At 43.0% G+C, this 21360-nt stretch overlaps 1 protein-coding gene across 1 annotated transcript in view; it reads left to right on the plus strand.

Annotated features, from left to right (window-relative positions):
• The window catches only part of XPR1 (xenotropic and polytropic retrovirus receptor 1), a 122885-nt gene that overhangs the window by 76895 nt on the left and 24630 nt on the right, over nt 1–21360 (plus strand). Inside the window, exons 3-9 of the mRNA XM_071564658.1 lie at nt 1172–1273; nt 8438–8661; nt 12301–12450; nt 13514–13597; nt 14021–14102; nt 17569–17756; nt 17979–18158. Of these exons, the coding sequence (XP_071420759.1) occupies nt 1172–1273; nt 8438–8661; nt 12301–12450; nt 13514–13597; nt 14021–14102; nt 17569–17756; nt 17979–18158 (1010 nt within the window). The remainder of the gene's footprint in view (nt 1–1171; nt 1274–8437; nt 8662–12300; nt 12451–13513; nt 13598–14020; nt 14103–17568; nt 17757–17978; nt 18159–21360) is intronic.

Consider the following 21360-nt stretch of genomic DNA (forward strand, 5'->3'; position numbering starts at 1 on the left):
TTTGAATCTGTTTACCCAAGGCAAGGGGTGGAATTGCCATCCCTGGAAGTGTTTAAAAAATATGTGGATGTCACTTGAGGACATGGTTTAGTGGTCAGCAGAGCAGTTCTGGGTTAATGGTTGGACTTGATCTCGGAGGTCCTTTCAGACCTGATTCTGTGGTTCTGTGACCTATTTCTCGACACTATCAAGACCACAATAAAATTTTAATTTTTCTGCTTGTATTAACACAACGTTTTCACTCTATAAGACTGCATGGCTATTGAGGGCTGTAACTATGGGGGTTATGAAGAGTCTGTTTCACTTCAGCATTAGGAATATTTGGGTTTTGACAGTACTGAAGTTAGTAAATATAGTGTGTCTTAATTTTTTATTCATTAAGCTAATTTCTTAATGATTAGAAAATGCTTTCTGTCTTTGAGACTCTGCCTAGAATTTTTTATAACAACAGAGTGACCAAATTGCTGCTTTAATTTCAAGTTTTGACTTTAATTATGGAATTCTATGTAGTTCTTCCAAAAGAACTAAAACCGTCCCAGAGCAGGGGAGTGGAGGACAGTTGTGGATCTGGTCATGACCACCATAACTTAGACCTCTTCTTTTCAACTTTGCTCATGAGAAGGTTTTTATTTTCCAGGAGTGAAGCTTCCACACAGTTTTCTGTATACTCAGCAGGCAGGTTTTATTTTCCTTTGATGCTGGGCTTGTATTTGAAGGATTACAGTGGTGAGAAGGTGGGAATGGTGGCTGAAGCCATTGAGTCGTCCTGAAAGGTCAGGTGAAGCCTTCAGTCAAAAGCTTGGTGCTTTCCTTTGTTTGCTGAGCTGGAGTGAATAATTATATGGCCAGCTTTAGTCTTTGAACACAAGCTGGGTTAGGAAGTGGATATGGAGCTTGTGAGATCTGCACTAACACCTGAAGGATCAAAAAAGGTGATGGGAACTTTGGTCAAAGTGCTGGTGCTGCTTCTATGAGTGTTTCCCTCTCTTGGTGCAATTCCTTTTACAGTAAAATATGTGTTCCCCCACCATGTTCCTTTGCTTGTTCTTCTTTCTCTACATGACAAAGATGGTGGATTTACTCTGAAGAACAATTTCCATGGCAGCCACTTCTAAATTTTTTTCTGTACTCTTTAGTTACAACTTCTTTGGTTTTCTATTTTGTTTTATAGACACAGATGAGGACACGGTGAAAAGATGTTTTGCCACGTTTGAAGAGAAATTCTTCCAGACCTGTGAGAAAGAACTTGCCAAAATCAACATTTTCTATTCAGGTAAGGTGCTTATTTGTGTATATTTGTGGAAAATCCAACAACAGAAAAAGAGTCTGAAGTTCCCAAAGATTCAGGATAACCACAGTGGTGATGCAGTTCTGCCATCAGGTAATTAGAGAGTGGGTTTGTATGGAAAACTCTTGTGCTTTAATCACAGATCTGGAGCTAAACTGTGGTATTTGGATGGAGGGAGAATGAAGGGCAGGTGATTTCCTTGTGTTGCAATAACACCCTGCTGAGCTTTATGGAGGGGCTCTTAAACTAAAGTGGTAGGTTACATACAGGGCACAGTCTCTCAGCTTATCCATTTTGACAGTCTCTTGTTCATGTTTTAGGTGTGCCAAGCTCCTCTGCTGGTGTTTCCTGAGCTTCTGCAGGAATAGCTCTCATGGATTGCCCTGTGTGTGGTAGCTTGACCAGCTTGATGTGTCCAACAAGTTTTTAAACACTTTACCTGAGCTCTTGCAGCTTTCTGGGGTACATCAGCCAGGAGCAATTTGTCATTGGCTGTGTATAAACTCTTGTTTGAGTAAAAATGTCATGATGGCAAGAGTAGGGATTCCTAGGGATCATATATCAAGTACTGATGTTTGTTGTGTTCCCTGAGAAAGTTTGCTTTCCTGTCCTGTGATTTGAAAATAAAATTTTAGAGAGGGATAATTGGAAATTCGTCCTGTAATATTGCTAGAAAAGGCTTAACATGTTCCAGTTCCACCCACCATTACACTTCAACTGGTTTTCAGCCTCTTTTGGTGAGGTTTAAAATGGGTTTTCAACTGGGAAAGCATTTTAATATGGATACAATGATGCATTGGCTTCTATACTCTCTTAACATGTTGATTTATTGCCTTGGTGCTGTAAACAGGATTTGCAGCACAATATGGGAGCCTTTTCTAGCTCTGATTTTATTCTGATAACAAAGACAAAGTTGAATTGTGCAAAATATTTTCATAACCACGGGGTGATGACTTTACTGCTGGCTATTTTATTGCCAGCAGGCTCTGGGCTGTGAACATGAGGAGAGCTGAAAGCATGATAGATGCAGTGGCTGAGTTTGCCTCTGTTTTAGCTTCCATCTAGGGAAGTAAATCTCTTTTGGGATGGCTGTGCCTGCTCTCCGAGCTCCCTGGAGCAGAGTGAGTGTCAGGACAAGGGGCAGTTCGTTGGTGGAATCGATATGTTTTATTCTCCCAGCTGGGTTTTACACTTTATAGGCATTTTTCTTCACACATACCTAACTCAGAGCAGTGTTTTGTTTCCCTGCGAGACCTTCTGTTTCTATCACAGGTCTGAGGTTTTCATGCTCAGAAACTTGTCTTCCTTTTTGAGTCATATCAGATCCTGTGTACTTCTAGATAGACTCTGTGGAGGAAGTTCTGTCAATTTAGATGCACAATACAGATTAGAATTTTCCCTAATGAGGACCTGCTGGCACACGTGCACCCACATGGACACACCCATCCCAGCACTCTTTAAAATAGCATTAATAATACAGTGCAAGGTGGGTTTTTCCCTGACTAGCTGTCATTTCAAAAAGTTCTAGGAGAGAATACATGTAATTTGAAAATCTCTTGTGATAAAAGTAAGTCTTTTATTTGCAGAGGAGTGACGTGACTTTCACAGAATGGAAACCCATTATTAGGGTTATTAATGTTAAACTACAGCAAGAAATGTTCCAGCAGTGGTTCCTCTTCATGCTCATGTCAGAAATGTGTCATGTTGGACCCTATTGTAACTCCAGTCATGTGTTGGCTTGGATTATGACCTGGTACATCCTATTTATTATAGGCTTATTATATGGCTTTTTATATGCCTCTCTTTACAACTGTAAATATTGTTCCTTTTCAAGGAAGCCAAGATTTTTGTTGATCTCTGCTTCCTTTACTCATCATATCTCTCTGTTCTGAGGAATCCCTAGTGAGGATAACCTGGGATTGCCACAACATGAACAACCTCATCCTCTCAGGCTGGGCTGTCCTTGGACCCAAACTCCTCCATGGAGCACTCAGGGCTGGAATTCCAGCTGCAAAATTCCATGTGTGCTCAGCTTGTCAGCTCCCATCAAACATCACCTTCATTCCCCAGACCATTATCCCAGCTCAGCAGAAAGGAAAACTGCCATTAACTAAATCAGATTTGATAAACCATTTGTGATTATTTGAACTATGCTCAAGAAGGTCTATCCTTAACTGAAAGAAAAAAGAATGGCACTACAGTTTTCCGATGGTTTCAGCAGAGAAATAATGCTGAAGTTCAATGCAGAAGTTTTATTTGTGGCCAGTTTTGGGTTTGGGATTTTCTAGATGGAAGGTTTGTTATATTTTAAATTAGCATCATCAGGATTGGCTATAAACAGTAGCCAGTAACATTTTTGTGGTTAATTTGGGAATGGTTTTCTTATTTGTAGGAAACCATGGCTTAAGTTGGTAAGCAAAATATTGAACATTATATGTACAAGTAGGGGAGGGAAAGAGTCCTAAAAGAGCCTGCCTAAAATGCCCAGAGTTGGGGAACTGTGAGGAGGAGGTCCAGGCTGTTTGATCACCTCCTGTCTGCTGAAACAGCTTTTGATCACAACCATGACCATGTAAACTGGAACCTGGGGAGAGATTTTTGCTGATTCCTTGGTGTAATAGGGTTTTTCCATCATACTCATGTGTGAACTTTTGTTTGAACTTGGAAAACGGAGTCAAAACACTACCTGGAACTGGGTAGTTGAGATGATAACTCAGTAACTCCAAAGACACTCTTAGTCAGGAGCTAGAAATAGTAAAGCTGCTTTGTTATTGGAAGCACTTTTGTTGAATTCTGCCTCTTTTGGTTTGGGATTTCTCCATGGTCTTTGATAGGAAATTACACTTGAGCTGAGGGCTTGTTGGGAATCAGGTCATGCAAAATGCTGCAACACAAGAGTGGTACCAGTTTCTAAGCTTTTGTCTAACTCTCTTGATTGACATCTCTTTTAAAGTCACTTTTTTGAGTCCTAAATTAATGCTAGTAGTGGATAGTGCTAAATTAGTGATAGTGGTGAATATCTTTTCAATTATTTCAGAGTATGTTGCAAACTGAGAAATTAATTTATATTTCACTTTGCTGTTCCCAAGGGAATTCCCTTGGAGGTTTTAACAGCACACACTTTGTCTTGTTTTGCTTCTGCATTGAATCTTCATGATAAAAGTCTTCCCTTAATAAGATGAAATGATTTGTGGACTGGATCACTGAAGTCAGTGCAAGAGGGAGAAGGTGGTGATAGGATGGCTGTTTCTCAGGAGGGGCAGGTCATTTTGGGACAGAGTCAGTTGCCTTTAAAGCCCCATTCTCAGAGGACTGTGGTCCTCCCATATGGATGGAGAGAGCTGCATAGAAGACAGCAGTGATTGTCTCCAACAGTGCTTAATTAAGAAGGATGTTGGTATTTGGGGATGATGCTTTCTTATGGATGTTGCTTTGCAAACAGGGAAATTGCAGCAGCAGTTTCATAGCTATTTCAAAACATTGTCTTTATTGTGTTATTAAAAGCTGATGGATTTGAAGATTTTTCTGGTCATAGAGAAAACAGCACAGTACTTTCAGTTGCAAGATGAAAATTTAAACTCTTCCATATTTACTAATTTGATCCAAAAGAAATCTGTGTATCACAGATGGTTTAATAGACATTTTGAATATAGAGAGTGAACTTGTGAGTTTTATTTATAATGAAGGCTTTTGGTTTGAACAGATATCTGTTACCAAAGTGGGGAAAAGATTATTGTTTTTACAGTCTGGCCTTATTATGCTAAATATTATGTGGTTGTAGGCTGCTGGCAGACAGTTCTCACTGTGGGCTCCTTTGCCTCTCTTCAGTGGAGTCCTTGCAGCTGTGGAAGTTGTCCTTTCCTGCATTTAAAACCTTCTTGCTTTAATATTATAAGCAAAAAAGTTATAGAGAGTTTCAGGCTTTTCTGTACTCGATTTTCCTGCATTGATCCCCATTTTCTGTTTGGAAAGCCATTCTCCATCTGGAATGCAGAGCACTGTAAAATTATTTAAAGAATAGTTTTGCCCTTAAAATTAAGCAGAAGACAAGAGTAAATCTTATGTCTGAGTGGGAAGCAATAGAGAATTATCATTAAGTTGTTATTCAAGATACTAATGGAAAGAATTAAATTGACAGCCAGGAGATGGTTCAGCAGAGCTTTGGGTAGCAGAGGGACCTTGTGGCCCTGTGGTTTCTGGTTTAGTGGTGTGTGTCCTGCTGGGTGGAGGTGATTCCAACCTTGGGAACCTGCTCAGGATCTTCCTAGCCAACACCAACACCCATGGCCCCTGACATGCTTATCAACACAGATGCCAAAGCTGTGACTGAAGCCATAGCAGGGCAAAAAAGCCTGGAAGGAGCCAGTTGTTCAGAACAAAGAGAATGATAATGGTGTGAGTTGTGCTGTTTTTAGTTTTAGAATATTGTTATTCAGCCAAAAATATTATTTTCTGAAGGTACATAAAGCAGCATGTTTAAAGGAACACCTTTTTTGTACTTGAGGTGTGAGGAAAGGAGACCAATTTGCTCTGAAAATACATCAAAATGATATTTAAATGCAGGCTGACTGTCTCTTTAACCAGTAAATAACAAGGCACTGCTTCTAAACTGAGCAAAAGAGGGATAAATTATTACAGGGGATCATGTACAGCAGCTAGTAGTGTTGTAACTCCTGATCAAAGCAGAGCTGTGTGTATCTGTCACCAGGAGCTTGGCAAAGGGGTTGGGTTGCTCTCTGAGCAACAAAATTCATTGTCACATTTGAAGTGTGTAGTTTTTCTTCTTTCATTTCCTTGCTGTCACATAAAAAGAGTAAACACGCAGTCAGTAGTGGGTGCACAGATATGAAAACTGCTTTGCTTTGTGTCAAGTTTCATAATATTGTCTAGCAGGGGATTTTTTTCCTAATGCTTCTTGTGCACTTGATTTATTTGGGAAAGACGAGCAGCTTTCCTTTGCGCTCAGAGTAGACGTGTGGTCACTGCTTTGGAATTTGGATGAGACCCTATCCCCTGGCTGCCTCCAGTCAGGGCTCTGCCAGGCTGGGAACGCCTCTCCCAGTGTCCCTGCACTGGTTTGCAGCCCCCAGGTACAGGTTTGGCTTCTTCCACCTGCAACAGGTTATTTACTTGGTCCTGGCCTAAGCATCCCAGGTGTGTGAGGCCACACCTTGAGTGTTGTGTTCAGTTCTGGGCCCCTCAGTTCAGGAAAGAGATTGAGGGGCTGGAGCGGGTCCAGAGAAGAGCAATGAGGCTGGAGAAGGGACTGGAGCACAAGTGCTGTGGGGAGAGGCTGAGGGAGCTGGGGGTGTTTAGCCTGGAGAAGAGGAGGCTCAGAGGTGACCTCAGCACTGTCTGGAACTCCTTGAAGGGAAGTTCTGGACAGGTGGGGGTTGGTCTCTTCTCTCAGGCAACCAACAGCAGGACAAGGGAGCACGGGCTCAAGCTCTGCCAGGGGAGGTTTAGGTTGGATATCAGAAAGAAATTCTTTACAGAGAGTGGTCAGGCATTGGAATGGCCTGCCCAGAGAGGGGGTGGATTCTTCGACCCTTTAGGTTTTTAAGGTGAGACTGGATGTGGCACTCAGTGCCATGATCTGGTAATCAAAGTGGGGTTGGATTAAGGGTTGGATTTGATGATCTCAGAGGTCTCTTCCAACCCAACTAATTCTATGATTCTGTTCTATCCTCTAGAAGTCGAAGCTGGGATGGAAGTTGAGAGGTCTGAGTTCATGTCTAGTGCTGCTTTAGTCTGTGCTGAAGAGATAGACCCTTGATTTTGTCCATATTAATTAAGGCCTTTTATTTTGATAACATGTACATTTTACATGAGTTTAATGGGAAAAAGTTTCCTCCTCTACTCTGCCCTTGTGAAACCACACCTGGAATGCTGCATCTGGGTCTGGGACTCCCAGCACAGGGAGGGCATGCCCCCATTGGAGTGGGTCCAGAGGAGGCCGTGAAAGTGCTCTGAGGATTGGAGCACCTCTGCTGTGGGGACAGGCTGAGAGAGCTGTGGGTGTTCAGCCTGGAGAAAAGAAAGCTTCAGGGAGACTTTAGAGCCCCTTCCAGTGCCTGAAGGGGCTCCAAGAGAGCTGGAGAGGGATTTTTGACAAAGGCATGAACTGACTGGACAAGACGGAATGGCTTCCCACTGACAGAAAGCAGGGTTAGATGGAAGATTGGGAAGGAATTCTTCCCTGTGAGGGTGGGCAGGCCCTGGCACAGGGTGCCCAGAGAAGCTGTGGCTGCCCCATCCCTGGAAGTGTCCAAGGCCGGGTTGGACAGGGCTTGGAGCAATCTGGGCTAGTGGAAAGTGTCTCTGCCAATGGCGGGGGGTTGGAACCAGATGATCTCTAAGGTCCCTTCCAACCTAAACAATTCCATGATTCTATTCTATATAATGAGAAATATGCAGAGCTATTGAACTTAACACATGATGGGGGAAGGCAAGTACACAGACACATTATTTGAGGAATAGGTGTAGGACACTTTTTAGGGCTTGAAAGGCAAGTTCATAGAATCATAGAATTGATTGGGTTGGAAAAGACCTCCGAGATCATCAAGTCCAACCCTTGGTCCAACTCCAGTCCCTTTACCACATCATGGCACTCAGGGCCACAGCCAATCTCAGTTTAAAAACCTCCAGAGATGGGGAATCCACCCCCTCTCTGGGCAGCCCATTCCAATGCCTGAGCACTCTTTCTGGAAAGTTTTTTCTGCTCTCCAACTTCAATTTCCCCTGGCAGAGCTTGAGCCCATCGTGCCCCCTTGTCCTATTGCTGAGTGCCTGGGAGAAGAGACCAACCCCCACCTGGCCAGAACTTCCCTTCAGGCAGTTCTAGACAGTGCTGAGGTCACCTCTGAGCCTCCTCTTCTCCAGGCTAAACACCCCCAGCTCCCTCAGCCTCTCCCCACAGCACTTGTGCTCCAGTCCCTTCTCCAGCCTTGTTGCTCTTCTCTGGCCCCGCTCCAGCCCCTCAAGATCTTTCCTGAACTGAGGGGCCCAGAACTGAACACAACACTCAAGGTGTGGCCTCCCCAAGGCAGAGTCCATGGGAAGGGTCACTGCCCTGGGCCTGCTGGCCACACTAGTTTTGATCCAGGCCAGGATACCCTCTCACCTGCCCCTTCCCTCCCTTGCCAACAGAGAAGCTTGCCGAGGCTCAGCGCAGGTTCACGACTCTCCGGACTGAGCTACAATCGACTCTGGACGCACAGAAAGAAGCCAGTGGGGCTCCCACGCTGCAGCGGCGCAGAAAGCCCGTCTTCCACCTGTCCCACGAAGAACGTGTCCAGCACAGGAACATCAGAGATCTGAAACTGGCCTTCAGTGAGCTCTACCTCAGCCTCATCCTACTGCAGAACTATCAGGTACCTGCAAAAAGAGGTGGTTTTACAAAGCCTTGCCTGTAAACATCTCTGTGCTTTGTGGAGCCTTGAGTTGCCTTGCTCAAGCCAGGTTTTTATTTATTTCTTCCTCTTTTGGGAGTCCTCTCAACACTTCTGAAGAAAAGGCAGGTACCTGGCAGTGTAAGTCTGGTTGCTTTTTATTTTTTTTTGAGTGCTAAGCTGACCTGCAGAAGGACCTTTTTTCTTCCTTTTTCGGTCAGGGTGACCCCAGCACTCATGGCCAGAACATAAGGTCACCCAAGACCTCCTCCTTCTGAAGTGTGTTGTTCTTTGCAAGGCTGGAGCAGGCAAGTTGGGGAAGAAGCTCTTTTATCTAATATTTGCAGTGAAACCTGAAATCCTAACATACTGTTTCCTCTTGGTGTTACCATGGTAGTGGCTGTGACCTTGCTGTATCAGAATTTCTTGTTAAAACATCCTTTTAAAAACAGTATTTTTGTTTCTGCAGCGTACAGGCTCATTTGCCTCGAGGTATGAAAAAACCAAAACTTTAGTTGTACTTGGATTTCTGGCATGGTAAATATTGCAGATGCTGATCTAGTTCCAAAAATCTTGAAATAAAAATCTGACACTGTTAAATATTTTTTCTTCTGGGTTAGCTCTTCTGGAGTTAAATGCTCTGAAATGCTTTTAAGTGTCATACTGTGAGGACCTTTAGCTTATTAAATAAGAATGCTTGAGTTTAAATTCACATCATCTGTATTTAGATCTTTAGCAGCATTTTACTGAAGAATTTTATTAAACAAACTTCACCATAAGAATAAATTGAATACCACTCTGCAGTATGGACAAAACATTCTTCCAAAATTCTGAGTGTTTGTACCTCTTCTAAAGTGATGTTGTGTCTTTGAGCACACGTCTGGAAATTATTTATGAGCTTCTTAATAAAGCTTTTTTAGTGATAGTTCCTAGTTCAAAATCCTGGGTAAGCTGGACTATCTGCAGCTTTTCAGGAATGGAGCAAAGCAGGATCATCTGCAGTGATTTTTCACTTATATTTTTTTTTTTTAAAAGAAAACAGTTCATACTTTTGGTTACAAAAATCTCTTCTGAGGCTTGATGAAGAATTTAAACAGGGGATGACAGGTTGTTCCTTTGGGAAACCTTTTCCTACTATTCATCAGTGAAGAAAGGCATCTTACACACTTATATTTTTGGTTTTTGCTATTGTAAGTTCAGATCTACTGTAAGCATACTAAATATTGATCCAAACCCCATCTGGATTTGATACTTTCATAGTTTGCAGAGGCAGCTGAGCTGCTTTCTACAACATAACTTCAAAGAGAGAATGAGAAAAATTCTTTCAAATTGGTCTTAAAGTTAAGGATAAGGAATACAAGTACTAAAACAGGTAAACCCAAACCCCAGAATACTACTCTTAATCATGCCTGACCTTAGAATGTAAGAACTAGGGACGTTCCAGCTCTTACACTTTTGGAAAGAATTAAAAACAATAACCTGGTGGGAAGATAGTGTAGCTGAGCCCTTCATGTAGGAGGTAAAGCAAAGTCAACAACAGCATTATAAATATCAAACTATGGCTTTGGTGAAATGCTGATGCCTTGAGGTGGGTTATTAAGGAAGGAAAATGCACCTGAAGCAAATTCCTCAGTCTGTCAGGACTGAACAAGAGCACAAGTTTTGTGTGTTCATTCCTGAGCCACACAAACCAAACGTCAGGTGAAACTATAACTTGGCTCCAGGGCAGCTCTTACATGTTTAACTTAGCAATGATTAAACTTCTGATAAAATTAATTTATTGTTGATAGTATTACAATATTCCAGAGTGTGTACATAGATAAATCTATTTATTTGAAATACTGTGGCTTAGGAGAAGCAAATTGTGAGAAATTAAGCATATAATATTTAGTTACATATTATTTATATAATATAGTGCATTTATCAGGCAAATAAGAGAAGCTGAACCAGACTTATTAAACTGCCTTGCTGGTGCATTTCCTGATACACTTGTATATGAAAAAAGAGTTTCGAGTCCACTGTTCAGTGACACTTTATCTTGCATTATTGCCTAAATTATTTTGTTTGTTGTTTTGTGAAAGGGTTTTTTTTTCACAAAACATAACATTAGTTGATTCACTTAAGTGAGTTTGATTATTACCCAAGAGAAATAGAAGTCAGGCTTGGAGGAAGCCTTTTGCCAAATAAAAGCAACACAAATAGCAAGAATAGCAAAATATCTGACTGCATTAATGATGTTTTTTCAGTTTCACAGTTCCATCACTGCATGTTCCTTGTCTGAAGTACCACTGTGACCAACAGTCTTTTAACCTGGACTTTGGGGATGCAGAATTTTTGCAGCCAGAGCTTGAAACGCTGCCAGAGAGCTTTTAGGGTGTCTGGTGTAACCATATCCCAACCAACCAAGGCACCCCAGAGTTAGTCTGGTTTTGCACCCATGGCATATGAAGGGATGTTAGTTCAGACCACAGAAAAATCTCTAACCAAAATAATAATTTTGTTGCAGTTTAATTTGAATTTCTGCTCTCCCTGGGGTGGAATCTTTGCTTTTCCAATAGAAAATAATTAAAGTCTCTTGTCTGCAATAAGGCAGATCGTTAATGCTTTGGCTTCCTGAGCCTGTCTCCCCAGCCTCAATTCCCCACCTAGATGGGAGGGGTCTGGCATTAAATCACCCTAAACATAATTAGATTGGAAATAATTTCAGTGAGTTGTTGGTGCTTCTCCGCAGGGTATTGGATTTTGCTGTTTTCTTGGTTTTTCTTTCCAAGCTTCTCTAAGCTTTTTCCAGAAGTGGATCTTGCCATGATGCCTCTGCATTTCTCCCATTGCTTGAATGAAATGTTGAGTCTCTGAGTGGAGTTTCCTGCATAATGAAGTGCAGGCTGGTAAATGCATCCTGTGGTTGTGATTGCCAGCAGTGTGATGAGCTTTGCCTGTTGTGAGTGCTGTGCACTAGAAGAGTGTGGGGTCAGGGTTTGTGTGTAAGTTGTAAAGCAACAGTTAATTCTTGTTCTAAGCATTGTGTGCTTATCTCTACAGACTAGAGAGTTACACCTCCCATATCTGCAAACCTAAACAAGTTTTGCAGTCATTGTGCAATGGAAAAAGATGCTGCTGTGGGCGTGCACTTGTCTGGATTTAACCTGCAACACTGACTATTTTCCTACAAAGATTTCCCTTCTATAATCTGGAGAACTTGATTTGAAACCAACATACAGTTTAAAGAAACTTTGAGTCACTAGCTCAACCTTTTCAAAAGGGAAACTCCTTGAAGGTTATTTGTCTTCAAGGTATCATCAGGAATGTTGTATTCCTGCACAAAGGAGGAAAATGGCAGTGATCTGGCTTTTCAGGGAATAAAAAGGTTCAGGTAGCTCCCTGGAAATACGTTACCTCTTTTTATGCCCTCGAGTCCCGCATGTTTTATTTCACTTGAAAGGAATATGTATTACTTACAACAAAGTAATAACTCAGAAACTTCCTGACAATAGATGCAAAATCATTTTGATTCTTGTTATTAACTCTCCCATTTTTTGCTAGCACTGGAAAGAGAACCATTTAACTTTGTTGGAAGGTGACTGGGGTTAAAAGGCAGCATGTCTTTTGCCTTGTCTGCAGAACCTGAACTTCACTGGCTTCCGCAAGATCCTGAAGAAGCATGACAAGAACCTGGAGACAGCGCGGGGGGCGGAGTGGAGGGTGGCCGAGGTGGAGGTGGCACCTTTCTACACCTGCAAGAAGATCAACCAGCTTATCTCTGAAACAGAGGTAAAGATGCTGATCTGAGCACTGGTGCTCTGGTAACTAGAAAACAACACTGTTTTGTTCAGTGCTGATTTCTGGAAGTGTTTAAGGCCAGGTTGGATGGAGATCTGAGCAGCCTGGACTAGTGAAAGGTGTCCCTGCTCATGGCAGAGCTAGATCATAGAATCATAGAATTGATTGGGTTGAAAAAGACCTCCGAGATCATCAAGTCCAACCCTTGGTCCAACTCCAGGCCCTTTACCAGATCATGGCACTCAGGGCCACGGCCAATCTCACTTTAAAAACCTCCAGGGATGGGGAATCCACCCCCTCTTTGGGCACCCCATTCCAGTGCCTGATTATTCTCTCTGCAAAGAATTTCTTTCTGATCTCCAACTTCAATTTCCCCTGGCAGAGCTTGAGCCTGTGCCCCCTTGTCCTATTGCTTGAGTGCCTGGGAGAAGAGACCAACCCCCACCTGGCCAGAACTTCCCTTCAGGCAGTTCCAGACAGTGCTGAGGTCACCTCTGAGCCTCCTCTTCTCCAGGCTAAACACCCCCAGCTCCCTCAGCCTCTCCCCACAGCACTTGTGCTCCAGTCCCTTCTCCAGCCTCGTTGCTCTTCTCTGGCCCCGCTCCAGCCCCTCAAGATCTTTCCTGACCTGAGGGGCCCAGAACTGAACACATGATCACTAATGATCTTTAAGGTCCCTTCCAACCCAAACTATTCTATGATTCTATATTTTCTATAATGTCTTGTGCTCTCTATATCTTGTATTCACTACCAGGATGACTAGTAATTGATTGTGAAATGCCACTGAATTCTGGCACTCCTTACATAAATTCAGGTATTTTCTCTTCAGCTGGTAAATTTTCCCTTGGACAAGTCAGTGCAGTGTTAGCTTGTGTTGTGTAGGAATTTAGTGCAGCACTGTGAGATTTTCATGTCTTTGTTACCATGTATTAAAGGAATACTGGGCCAGGGCTCACATGTGACATGGAAACCAACCATTATTTTTGATTGTAATGCATTATCACATGCTCATCATTCAAATAAACTTCAGTGATGTGTATCTTTATCTCCTTAGGAAGTGGTGACCAATGAATTGGAAGATGGAGACAGACAGAAGGCAATGAAACGTTTGCGTGTTCCACCCTTAGGAGCAGCTCAGGTGAGAGCCTTGGCTGTGGAGCAAAGCTGCTTCTCCAACTTGTCAAGGTGCCAAATTAGATTCAACATCTGAACAAAGTAGTGAAAATAATTGCTGTGAGCGTGCTCATGCACCCAGTGAGGGCGGCATGGCCACATAATCTGCTTTAGTTCCGGAAGGTTTGGAAATAGGTTACTATTCCTAATGCATGCAGACAAGGTAATGAAGGGATGAGAAACAGTGAAAGGAAGTTTGTGCTAATAATAACATATGCTTAGTGTTTGTGTGGTCTGGAATATTTCTCAGAGGGCATTGATATCCTCAAGCTTTCTTTCAACACAGCAAGAACATTAAACAGTGTTTTTATTTTTAAAAAACTCACTAATCTGACTTTGCTGACAACTTGTTTGCCCCATGTTAATTCTGCCATTGCTTTGTTCACAGCCTGTACCAGCCTGGACTACATTCAGAGTTGGATTGTTCTGTGGCTTGTTCATTGCACTGAATGTCACTGTCATACTTTCAGGTGGGTATCCTGCCATACTTCAAATTGGATGTTTCCTCATCACTTTGTGAGGGCCTGGACCTGAACTGATCAGATCAGGATGTTCTGGTTTAAATTAGAGCCAGATCACACTGGTGTGAGTTATTCATTCTGCTCAGTAGTAAGTTGTGGTTTTTCTCATGTTATGTATGCAGATTTTGGACTTTAAACGTATTATGGTTTGTTGTCCTGATTCTTTATTATTCTTGGTTATTCTGAGAGTGCAACTTCCATGTGAAAGACATTTCTCTTCCTTGCTGTGAACATACAGCCCTTGCCCACCTTGAGACAGGTGCTTGTAGAACTTGACTTTGGGTGGTACTGACTCCCTGCAGAGAGCAAGACCACACATAGAGCCATGTGAGCACATGCCACCTGGGACATATTCATCTAGAAATTCCTAGGATTTCAATGTCTGGTGCCTATTAATAGAATTAAGTGAATTTTTCTTGTTGGCAGATGCTGGCAATATTGTTTAAAAGCTACAATAAATTATTGCATATCTCAGGCCTTGGCTTTATTCTGCTTTGTGCCTTCTGAGTTTGGCCTCTGATTAGAGTAAGAGCCATGTTAGTACTGTAGATCCAGACACAGTGCTTAATCACAAGCAGCTTTACTAATTGTGTGTGTGATTTCTGCAGTGTTGTAACTTGCTTAAGCAGTACAAAGGAAAAGGCTTAACAAATCAACTTATGAGCTCTTGCATTAGGGAAAGCCCATGTCTCTGTTTTTGACTTAAAAGAATTTTTAATCGGATGTTTCTGTAATTGGATCCAGTCATCTCTTGGGATAAAATGCCTCTGTTTGAGGAGCTGTTTGCAGTGCTTCCTATTTGGTCTTCCACTGGTACAGGCAGAGGGTTGACCCACCTACATGAAGGGCTGTTTAATGTGTAGAAGCTGTTCTTTATTCATCGTTTCTGTTATTTAAATGTTTGATCTCTGTGTGAGATGCAAATATGATTGAAGCCAGTTGTGTTTGCTTTCTCTCTCAGCGTTAAGAATGAAGAAGTGCCACAGTTGTGAGAAAGAATTCATAAAAATGATTATATCTGTAAAGCAGGTGTTAGTAACCCAGTGTGGATAATGGGTGTGTTGCATCAGCAGGCATGATCTGATAGCTCAGTGTTACTGCAGAGACTGAGCAGAACCTGGATTCTAACTGCAAAGTGTTTGCTTTTAATTGGCTAACACTTTGTTGACCTCTCAGCTGCTTTTGCCAAATTGTTTTTATGATTTGATCAGCTAAGATAGGATTTTAGTGTTCTATGTGTAGATTCTGTGAAACAGCATCAGAACATGCCTCCTATTAGTAATCTGCTGCTGTATTGCCTGGTTTGCAAACTCAAGCAGCAACATTTTACAGAGATGAGTTCATAATGACTTGGGATCTGTTAAAAGCTGCAAATGCTTCAGGTGAATCCCAGGAGGGAGTCACCCTAAAGAGGACAAATTTTGATGCCTTATTGTTTCTGTATGGGCCTTCCTAGGTGCCAAACTAGTGAGTAATTGAGGTTGAAAGTTCATGGAAATGAAGACTTGTTTTGTTAATCAGAAACCCATAAGGTATTATGCAAACTCTTGAGTCCTTGCTGCAGCAGTGCCCCTGCTCTTTTCAGAGAACTAGGCTGCGTATCTGTTGGACTTGTCACCAGGGATGTTTTCCTCTCTGAGCACCTTGTGCAGAGTCTGTGCTGGCTGAAGGGATGAGCTGGTTGAGTTTCACATCCCTGCCAGCTGTAGGAGATGACTTCACTTGTGTTGGATTTAATTGCACAGAGTCTAGGAATGGAAAATGTCTTTGCTTTGGGGCTGTCCTGCAGAGCTCTGGGCTGGTCACCACAGCTTCAGACCTTGCACACCTTTGGGCACTTCCCTGCAAGTGGGATCCTTGAGGGTCTCCAGTCGAACTGCTCAGCTGTTGGGAAGAAAAGGCTTTGATTCAGTTTGGAAACATGAAAAGGAAATCAAATCGAGCCTTTACACTGTGGAAACAGAACTAGACAATGCCAGGGTATCAGAGGAGAGAATATACAGAAATACTCCTAACTTCTGCGTGTTGATCTCTCAGCAGCTTGTGCTTTTCAGTGTCTGCTTTTTCTCCAGCTGCTGTTCCACACTGCAGTTGTGGTCCTTGACCACTCTGAGAGGCCAGAAATAAGATTAGTGGGCATTAGCTATGGAAGTCATATGCTGAATTGCCATACTGAAGGGTGTTCACCTCAGGAAAAACCTTTGTCTGGCTGTTCTGTCTGGAACAGCACACAGGATGTCTGTCCTGTTCTGTCTGGTCACCTCTTAGTCAGGATTTTTGGGGCTACTCTGTGTCCTGTTTGGAGTTTAGACCAGTGTTGCCTTCCAACCTTACCCATCCTGTCATTCTGAAATCTCCCTTGGTTTTGAGATTAAAATTTAGAAAGCTGCTTTTGCATTTCCACATTTGAGACTCATTCCTTTCAACTTCTTTGGGGATATGTCATTTCTGTCCAAAATTTGATTCTATTTTGTCTGCATCCAGCAGTCTCTGTAAATTTTAAATTTAAAGCAACAGTTCTTGAGTCATTGCTCCTTTCACAATTTTTTCTCCATAACTTGTGTAGTATAAAGTATAGATGCTGAACACATGAAATTCTTTGTGGAATTGCTGTCTATGAAAAACAATTTGAAGAACTCGGGGCTGCAATTTAGACAGGCAGGTTTGTGGGAATAAATTCTCAGCCTCAGTTCTTTAAAAGTGCATTTTTTTAACCTCTCTTAAAAAAACCACGTGGCTGAGAAACTCTCAGTGAAACCGACACTGAGGATTCGAATAACTGTATTTTTTTATGCTCACCTGTATCAGGCAACCAGGGGACAGTACTTTACAGGGAGGCTTTTACTGAAGAAAGTTGCTGCTGTTAAAAGGCAGTTTGTTGTTTGAAATGAAGCAAATTTGTTTCCAAACCCCTGAAGCCTGAACAAAGGAAGCAACAGGCGTTCCAGCAGTGCTGCCTTAGGCTGGGATTTCTGTTTGGGTGCGGCTGGGTGTTGTATGGCTGGCTATGAATATGTATTGCATTAGGGTTGGGTGATTAGGCGCAGTTTAGCATTGTTTTAAATGCTTGTAAATGGTGCTTCTTGGTTTTGTGGGATGCTGAAGTGTTTAGTGCATCTGTCTGTTGGGATTTCATCTCTATTAAAGCAGAATATTTAAGTGCATATAGTCAGATTTATGCTGGTGCTGTCCCTTGTGCCTGTAGTGTGAGACAGGGATGTTGCTAATTACTCGATTACACCAGCTGGAGAGGGAATTTTCCCCAGGATACTCCTAAATCCTCTGACAGGCTGAGCAAAAGGTCCTCCACTTGCTGGAATTGTGTGCTAGCATACCCTGTTTTCTCTCATCTGAGAACGAGCACAAAGCCATGGAATGTATGTGACATGACTTCTTTCTTTTTTGTCTTTGCCAGGTGTGGCGTTTATAGATGGACCAAATGTGTGGCCACTGGTGAGAATCTATCGAGGTGGCTTTCTCCTGATAGAATTCCTCTTTCTCCTGGGTATCAACACGTATGGCTGGAGACAGGCTGGAGTCAATCACGTCCTCATCTTCGAACTCAATCCCCGCAGCAACTTGTCCCATCAACATCTCTTTGAGGTAAACAGTGGGATGGTGGGAGTGGCTGAGCTGGCAGCATATCAGGAGGATAAATCCTGCGCTGCTTCCTGACAAGGAGCTCTAATACAATTAGAAGAGGAAGTTGCTGAAGTCTGATTAGATTACAGGCTTGAGCACTGCTCTCCCTTTTCTTATAATGAGACTTCATTGTAGGTTTTGAAGCTATGTTTTCCTGAGGTATCCTTGTGTTTTTTCCTGTAGATTGCTGGTTTCCTGGGCGTTTTGTGGTGCCTGAGCCTGCTGGCATGTATATATGGTAAATTCACCTACATCCCTATGCAGGTGAATCCACTCATCTTGTACGGCTTCATGTTGCTTTTCCTCATCAACCCTACCAAAACCTTATATTACAAGTCCCGTTTTTGGCTGCTCAAACTATTGGTAAGTCTCAAATCTGGTTTAAATAATTTTTTTTAAATGGTCTGCCTGAGCAGTAGCTCTGAAGTATATACACGTGTCACTAACCTTCAGGGAAGAGGGACACTGGGCTGCTTGTACCACTGTTTTTATAGAGCAGACATGATCAAGTCTCTGCGTTGGTGAGGCCACACCTTGAGTGTTGTGTTCAGTTCTGGGCCCCTCAGTTGAGGCAAGAGATTGAGGGGCTGGAGCGGGGCCAGAGAAAAGCAACGAGGCTGGAGAAGGGACTGGAGCACAAGTGCTGTGGGGAGAGGCTGAGGGAGCTGGGGGTGTTTAGCCTGGAGAAGAGGAGGCTCAGAGGTGACCTCAGCACTGTCTGGAACTGCCTGAAGGGAAGTTCTGGCCAGGTGGGGGTTGGTCTCTTCTCCCAGGCACTCAGCAATAGGACAAGGGGGCACGATGGGCTCAAGCTCTGCCAGGGGAAATTGAAGTTGGAGATCAGAAAAAACTTCTTTCCAAAGAGAGTGCTCAGGCATTGGAATGGGCTGCCCAGAGAGGGGGTGGATTCCCCATCCCTGGAGGTTTTTCAACTGAGATTGGCCGTGGCCCTGAGTGCCATGATGTGGTAAAGGGACTGGAGTTGGACCAAGGGTTGGACTTGATGATTTCAGAGGTCTTTTCCAACCCAATCGATTCTATGATTCTGATAAGTATTGACTGCAAATAGCTTTTTAGGATGGGTTTGCTGAAGCATCTTCTGCTTCCTGTATCAGTCAACTTGGGAATCTTCCTACAGACAGCTGTATACATATACATACTTTTGCACATATAGGAACAGTATTCTCATGGATGGGTTTCTTTTCAGCTAATCTATTTGTGGTCTTAAACTCTTTATTTTAAACCCAAGTCTTACTTTCCATTTAAGATAGGTGTGGTCAATTGAATGTAAATACATGTGCTGCTTCCGTGTTCCAGTTAAAAGTGGGAGCTCTGAAAGAACAGTTTTCAAACTTGTTGGATGACTCATCAGTTTCTTCCCAATTGACTGTTTCACATGTTCACCCCCACCCTGTACATCCTTTTAAATTGATTTTAATCAAGTTGGTTCCCCTGATACCTTTTTCTTGCTGGAACTGTTCTGAGAGCTTTGGACGGAAGAGGGTTTGGCTGGCTGGTGTTCTTTATAGAATTGCTTTAATGCCAATTAAAACAATTAACTTTATCTGGAACATGGCAAAGATGGAATGTAGAATCATGCTTTGAGGCTGTGTGTGCAGGTACACACACAGTGAATTAACCTCTGTGATTTGATTTGCTGGCTTACTACTATTTTAGCTTTCTCATTTTTGCCTTCCAGCATAGATATACCTTTAGTCCCAAGCCTCATTAGCCTGACTGCTGTCCCCTGGTGTGAGGGGAGGCACTGGAAGTGTTTTAACCACATGAGTAGTATCTGTGCTAATTTACCTTAATACCTTATCAGGGTGAGATTCTCAGTGTTCACAGAACTCTGTGGGCAGTTGCAGCACCTGCTCTGTCCCAGTGATCTCCAGAATATGCTGCAGTCTGTGATAGAGATGTAGAATCACAGAATGGCCTGGATTGGAAAGGATCTTAAAGATCATCTTGTTCCGACCCCTTTTCACAGACAGGGACACCTTCCACTATCCCAGGTTGCTCCAAGCCCCATCCAACCTGGCCTTGCACACTTCCAGGGGTGGAGCAGCCACAGCTTCTCTGGACAATCTGTGCCAGGGCCTGCCCACCCTCACAGGAAAGAATTTCTTCCCAATATCCAATCTAAGCCTGCCTTCTGTCAGTGTGAAGCCATTTCCCCTTGGCCAGTCAGTACATGCCATTGTAAATAGTCTCTTAGGTTGGTATAAATGTATCTGTAAATAAATTCTCTCAGAATCGTAGAATATCTCAATTTGGAAGGGACCCATAAGGTTCATTGAGTACCTTTAAGTGTGCAAAGGCCAATTCATCCCAAGGGCTCCTGGGTGGAAAAAAAGCTTCATCAAAATGCAGGATCACCTTAATGATGGGAAATGACACAGTATTTCTGTGTGTTATGTGGAAGGAGAAAAAAGAGGCCAGAAAAGCACATAACAAGCAGCTTTTATTCTATGTACTTGGCTGGCTGGGTCTATTTTATTTCTCCATGCAGTTACCAGCAGCTCTCTGGGTGAAAGGAGGTTTAAATAGTGCAAGTTTTAGAACTGCTGCTCACACAAATTTTCATTTAGTGAGCATTTTTCTTCAGTGCTTCATATGTTTAATTTCCAGCCAAAATAAAGCCTGACATTTCAGGTGTAGCAGAGCTTTACTGGCACCTTCAATTTTTCTAGAACCAAATCAGGGACATACTTTAATGTGTTGTAGCATTTCCTGGTGGATCTGGGAGGCTTACTGTGATCAACATCACAGCCTGCTGTTGCTCCTGAGTGGGATGTCTTGTGCTAATCCCTGAGGGATGGTGAGTGATATCGGAATTGATCCTCCTCTGAGTGAAAAAAATTACTGAGCCTGTAGTAAGTCTAATTCTCATGCCAGACTCTTTTTTGTTGCCTATGTGCTTAGGTGAGCCTCCTTTGTCCATTTGCTGCTGGGTGAGAAGCCCCTGAGTGCACTTGTGTGGGCTGAGCAGAGCAGCTCTCTGGGAGGAATCAGATCCGAGCACTGGGAATGGCACAGTGTCCACATGCCCACGCTCTCTGCAGGGAGCTGAATGGTGACACCAGTGCAGGGAGCCTGTCTGTGAGAGGTGAAAATCTAGGAAGTGCTCAGCTCCAGCTCAAATATCTGCCATCTCAGCACTAACTAAAAGTGCAGTGATCAGCACCAGGAGGTCTGTGCTCAGGTTGTGGAACTGTTGATACAGAATTGCAACTGATTGTTGAAACTGAGGTTCAGCTCAGTTCTGGTATTTTCTTACTTTATTCTTCTCTGGAAGATGGTGCAGACGCTTCTGAGCTGGAAAGTGGGGAGGTGCCCGTGGCACTTGCACTGCCAGCACCCTCTGGAAGCTGGGCTGCAGCTCCAACTGTGCCTGGAGAGCAGCCAGAAGCCAGAGTGCCTGGCACATGGCATTAGGAGGGCTCAAATTGCAGCTCAGGAGAATAGTTAACCCAAGATGCCAGTGCCAGATATGTCGTGGATGTATCTGTTGCCTCCTGGTCTGCCATAACCTTTAGGTGGAAAGCTTCAACTCTCTTAAAAG

Source organism: Pithys albifrons, chromosome 10 (assembly GCF_047495875.1).
Source record: "Pithys albifrons albifrons isolate INPA30051 chromosome 10, PitAlb_v1, whole genome shotgun sequence".
NCBI lineage: Eukaryota > Metazoa > Chordata > Aves > Passeriformes > Thamnophilidae > Pithys > Pithys albifrons.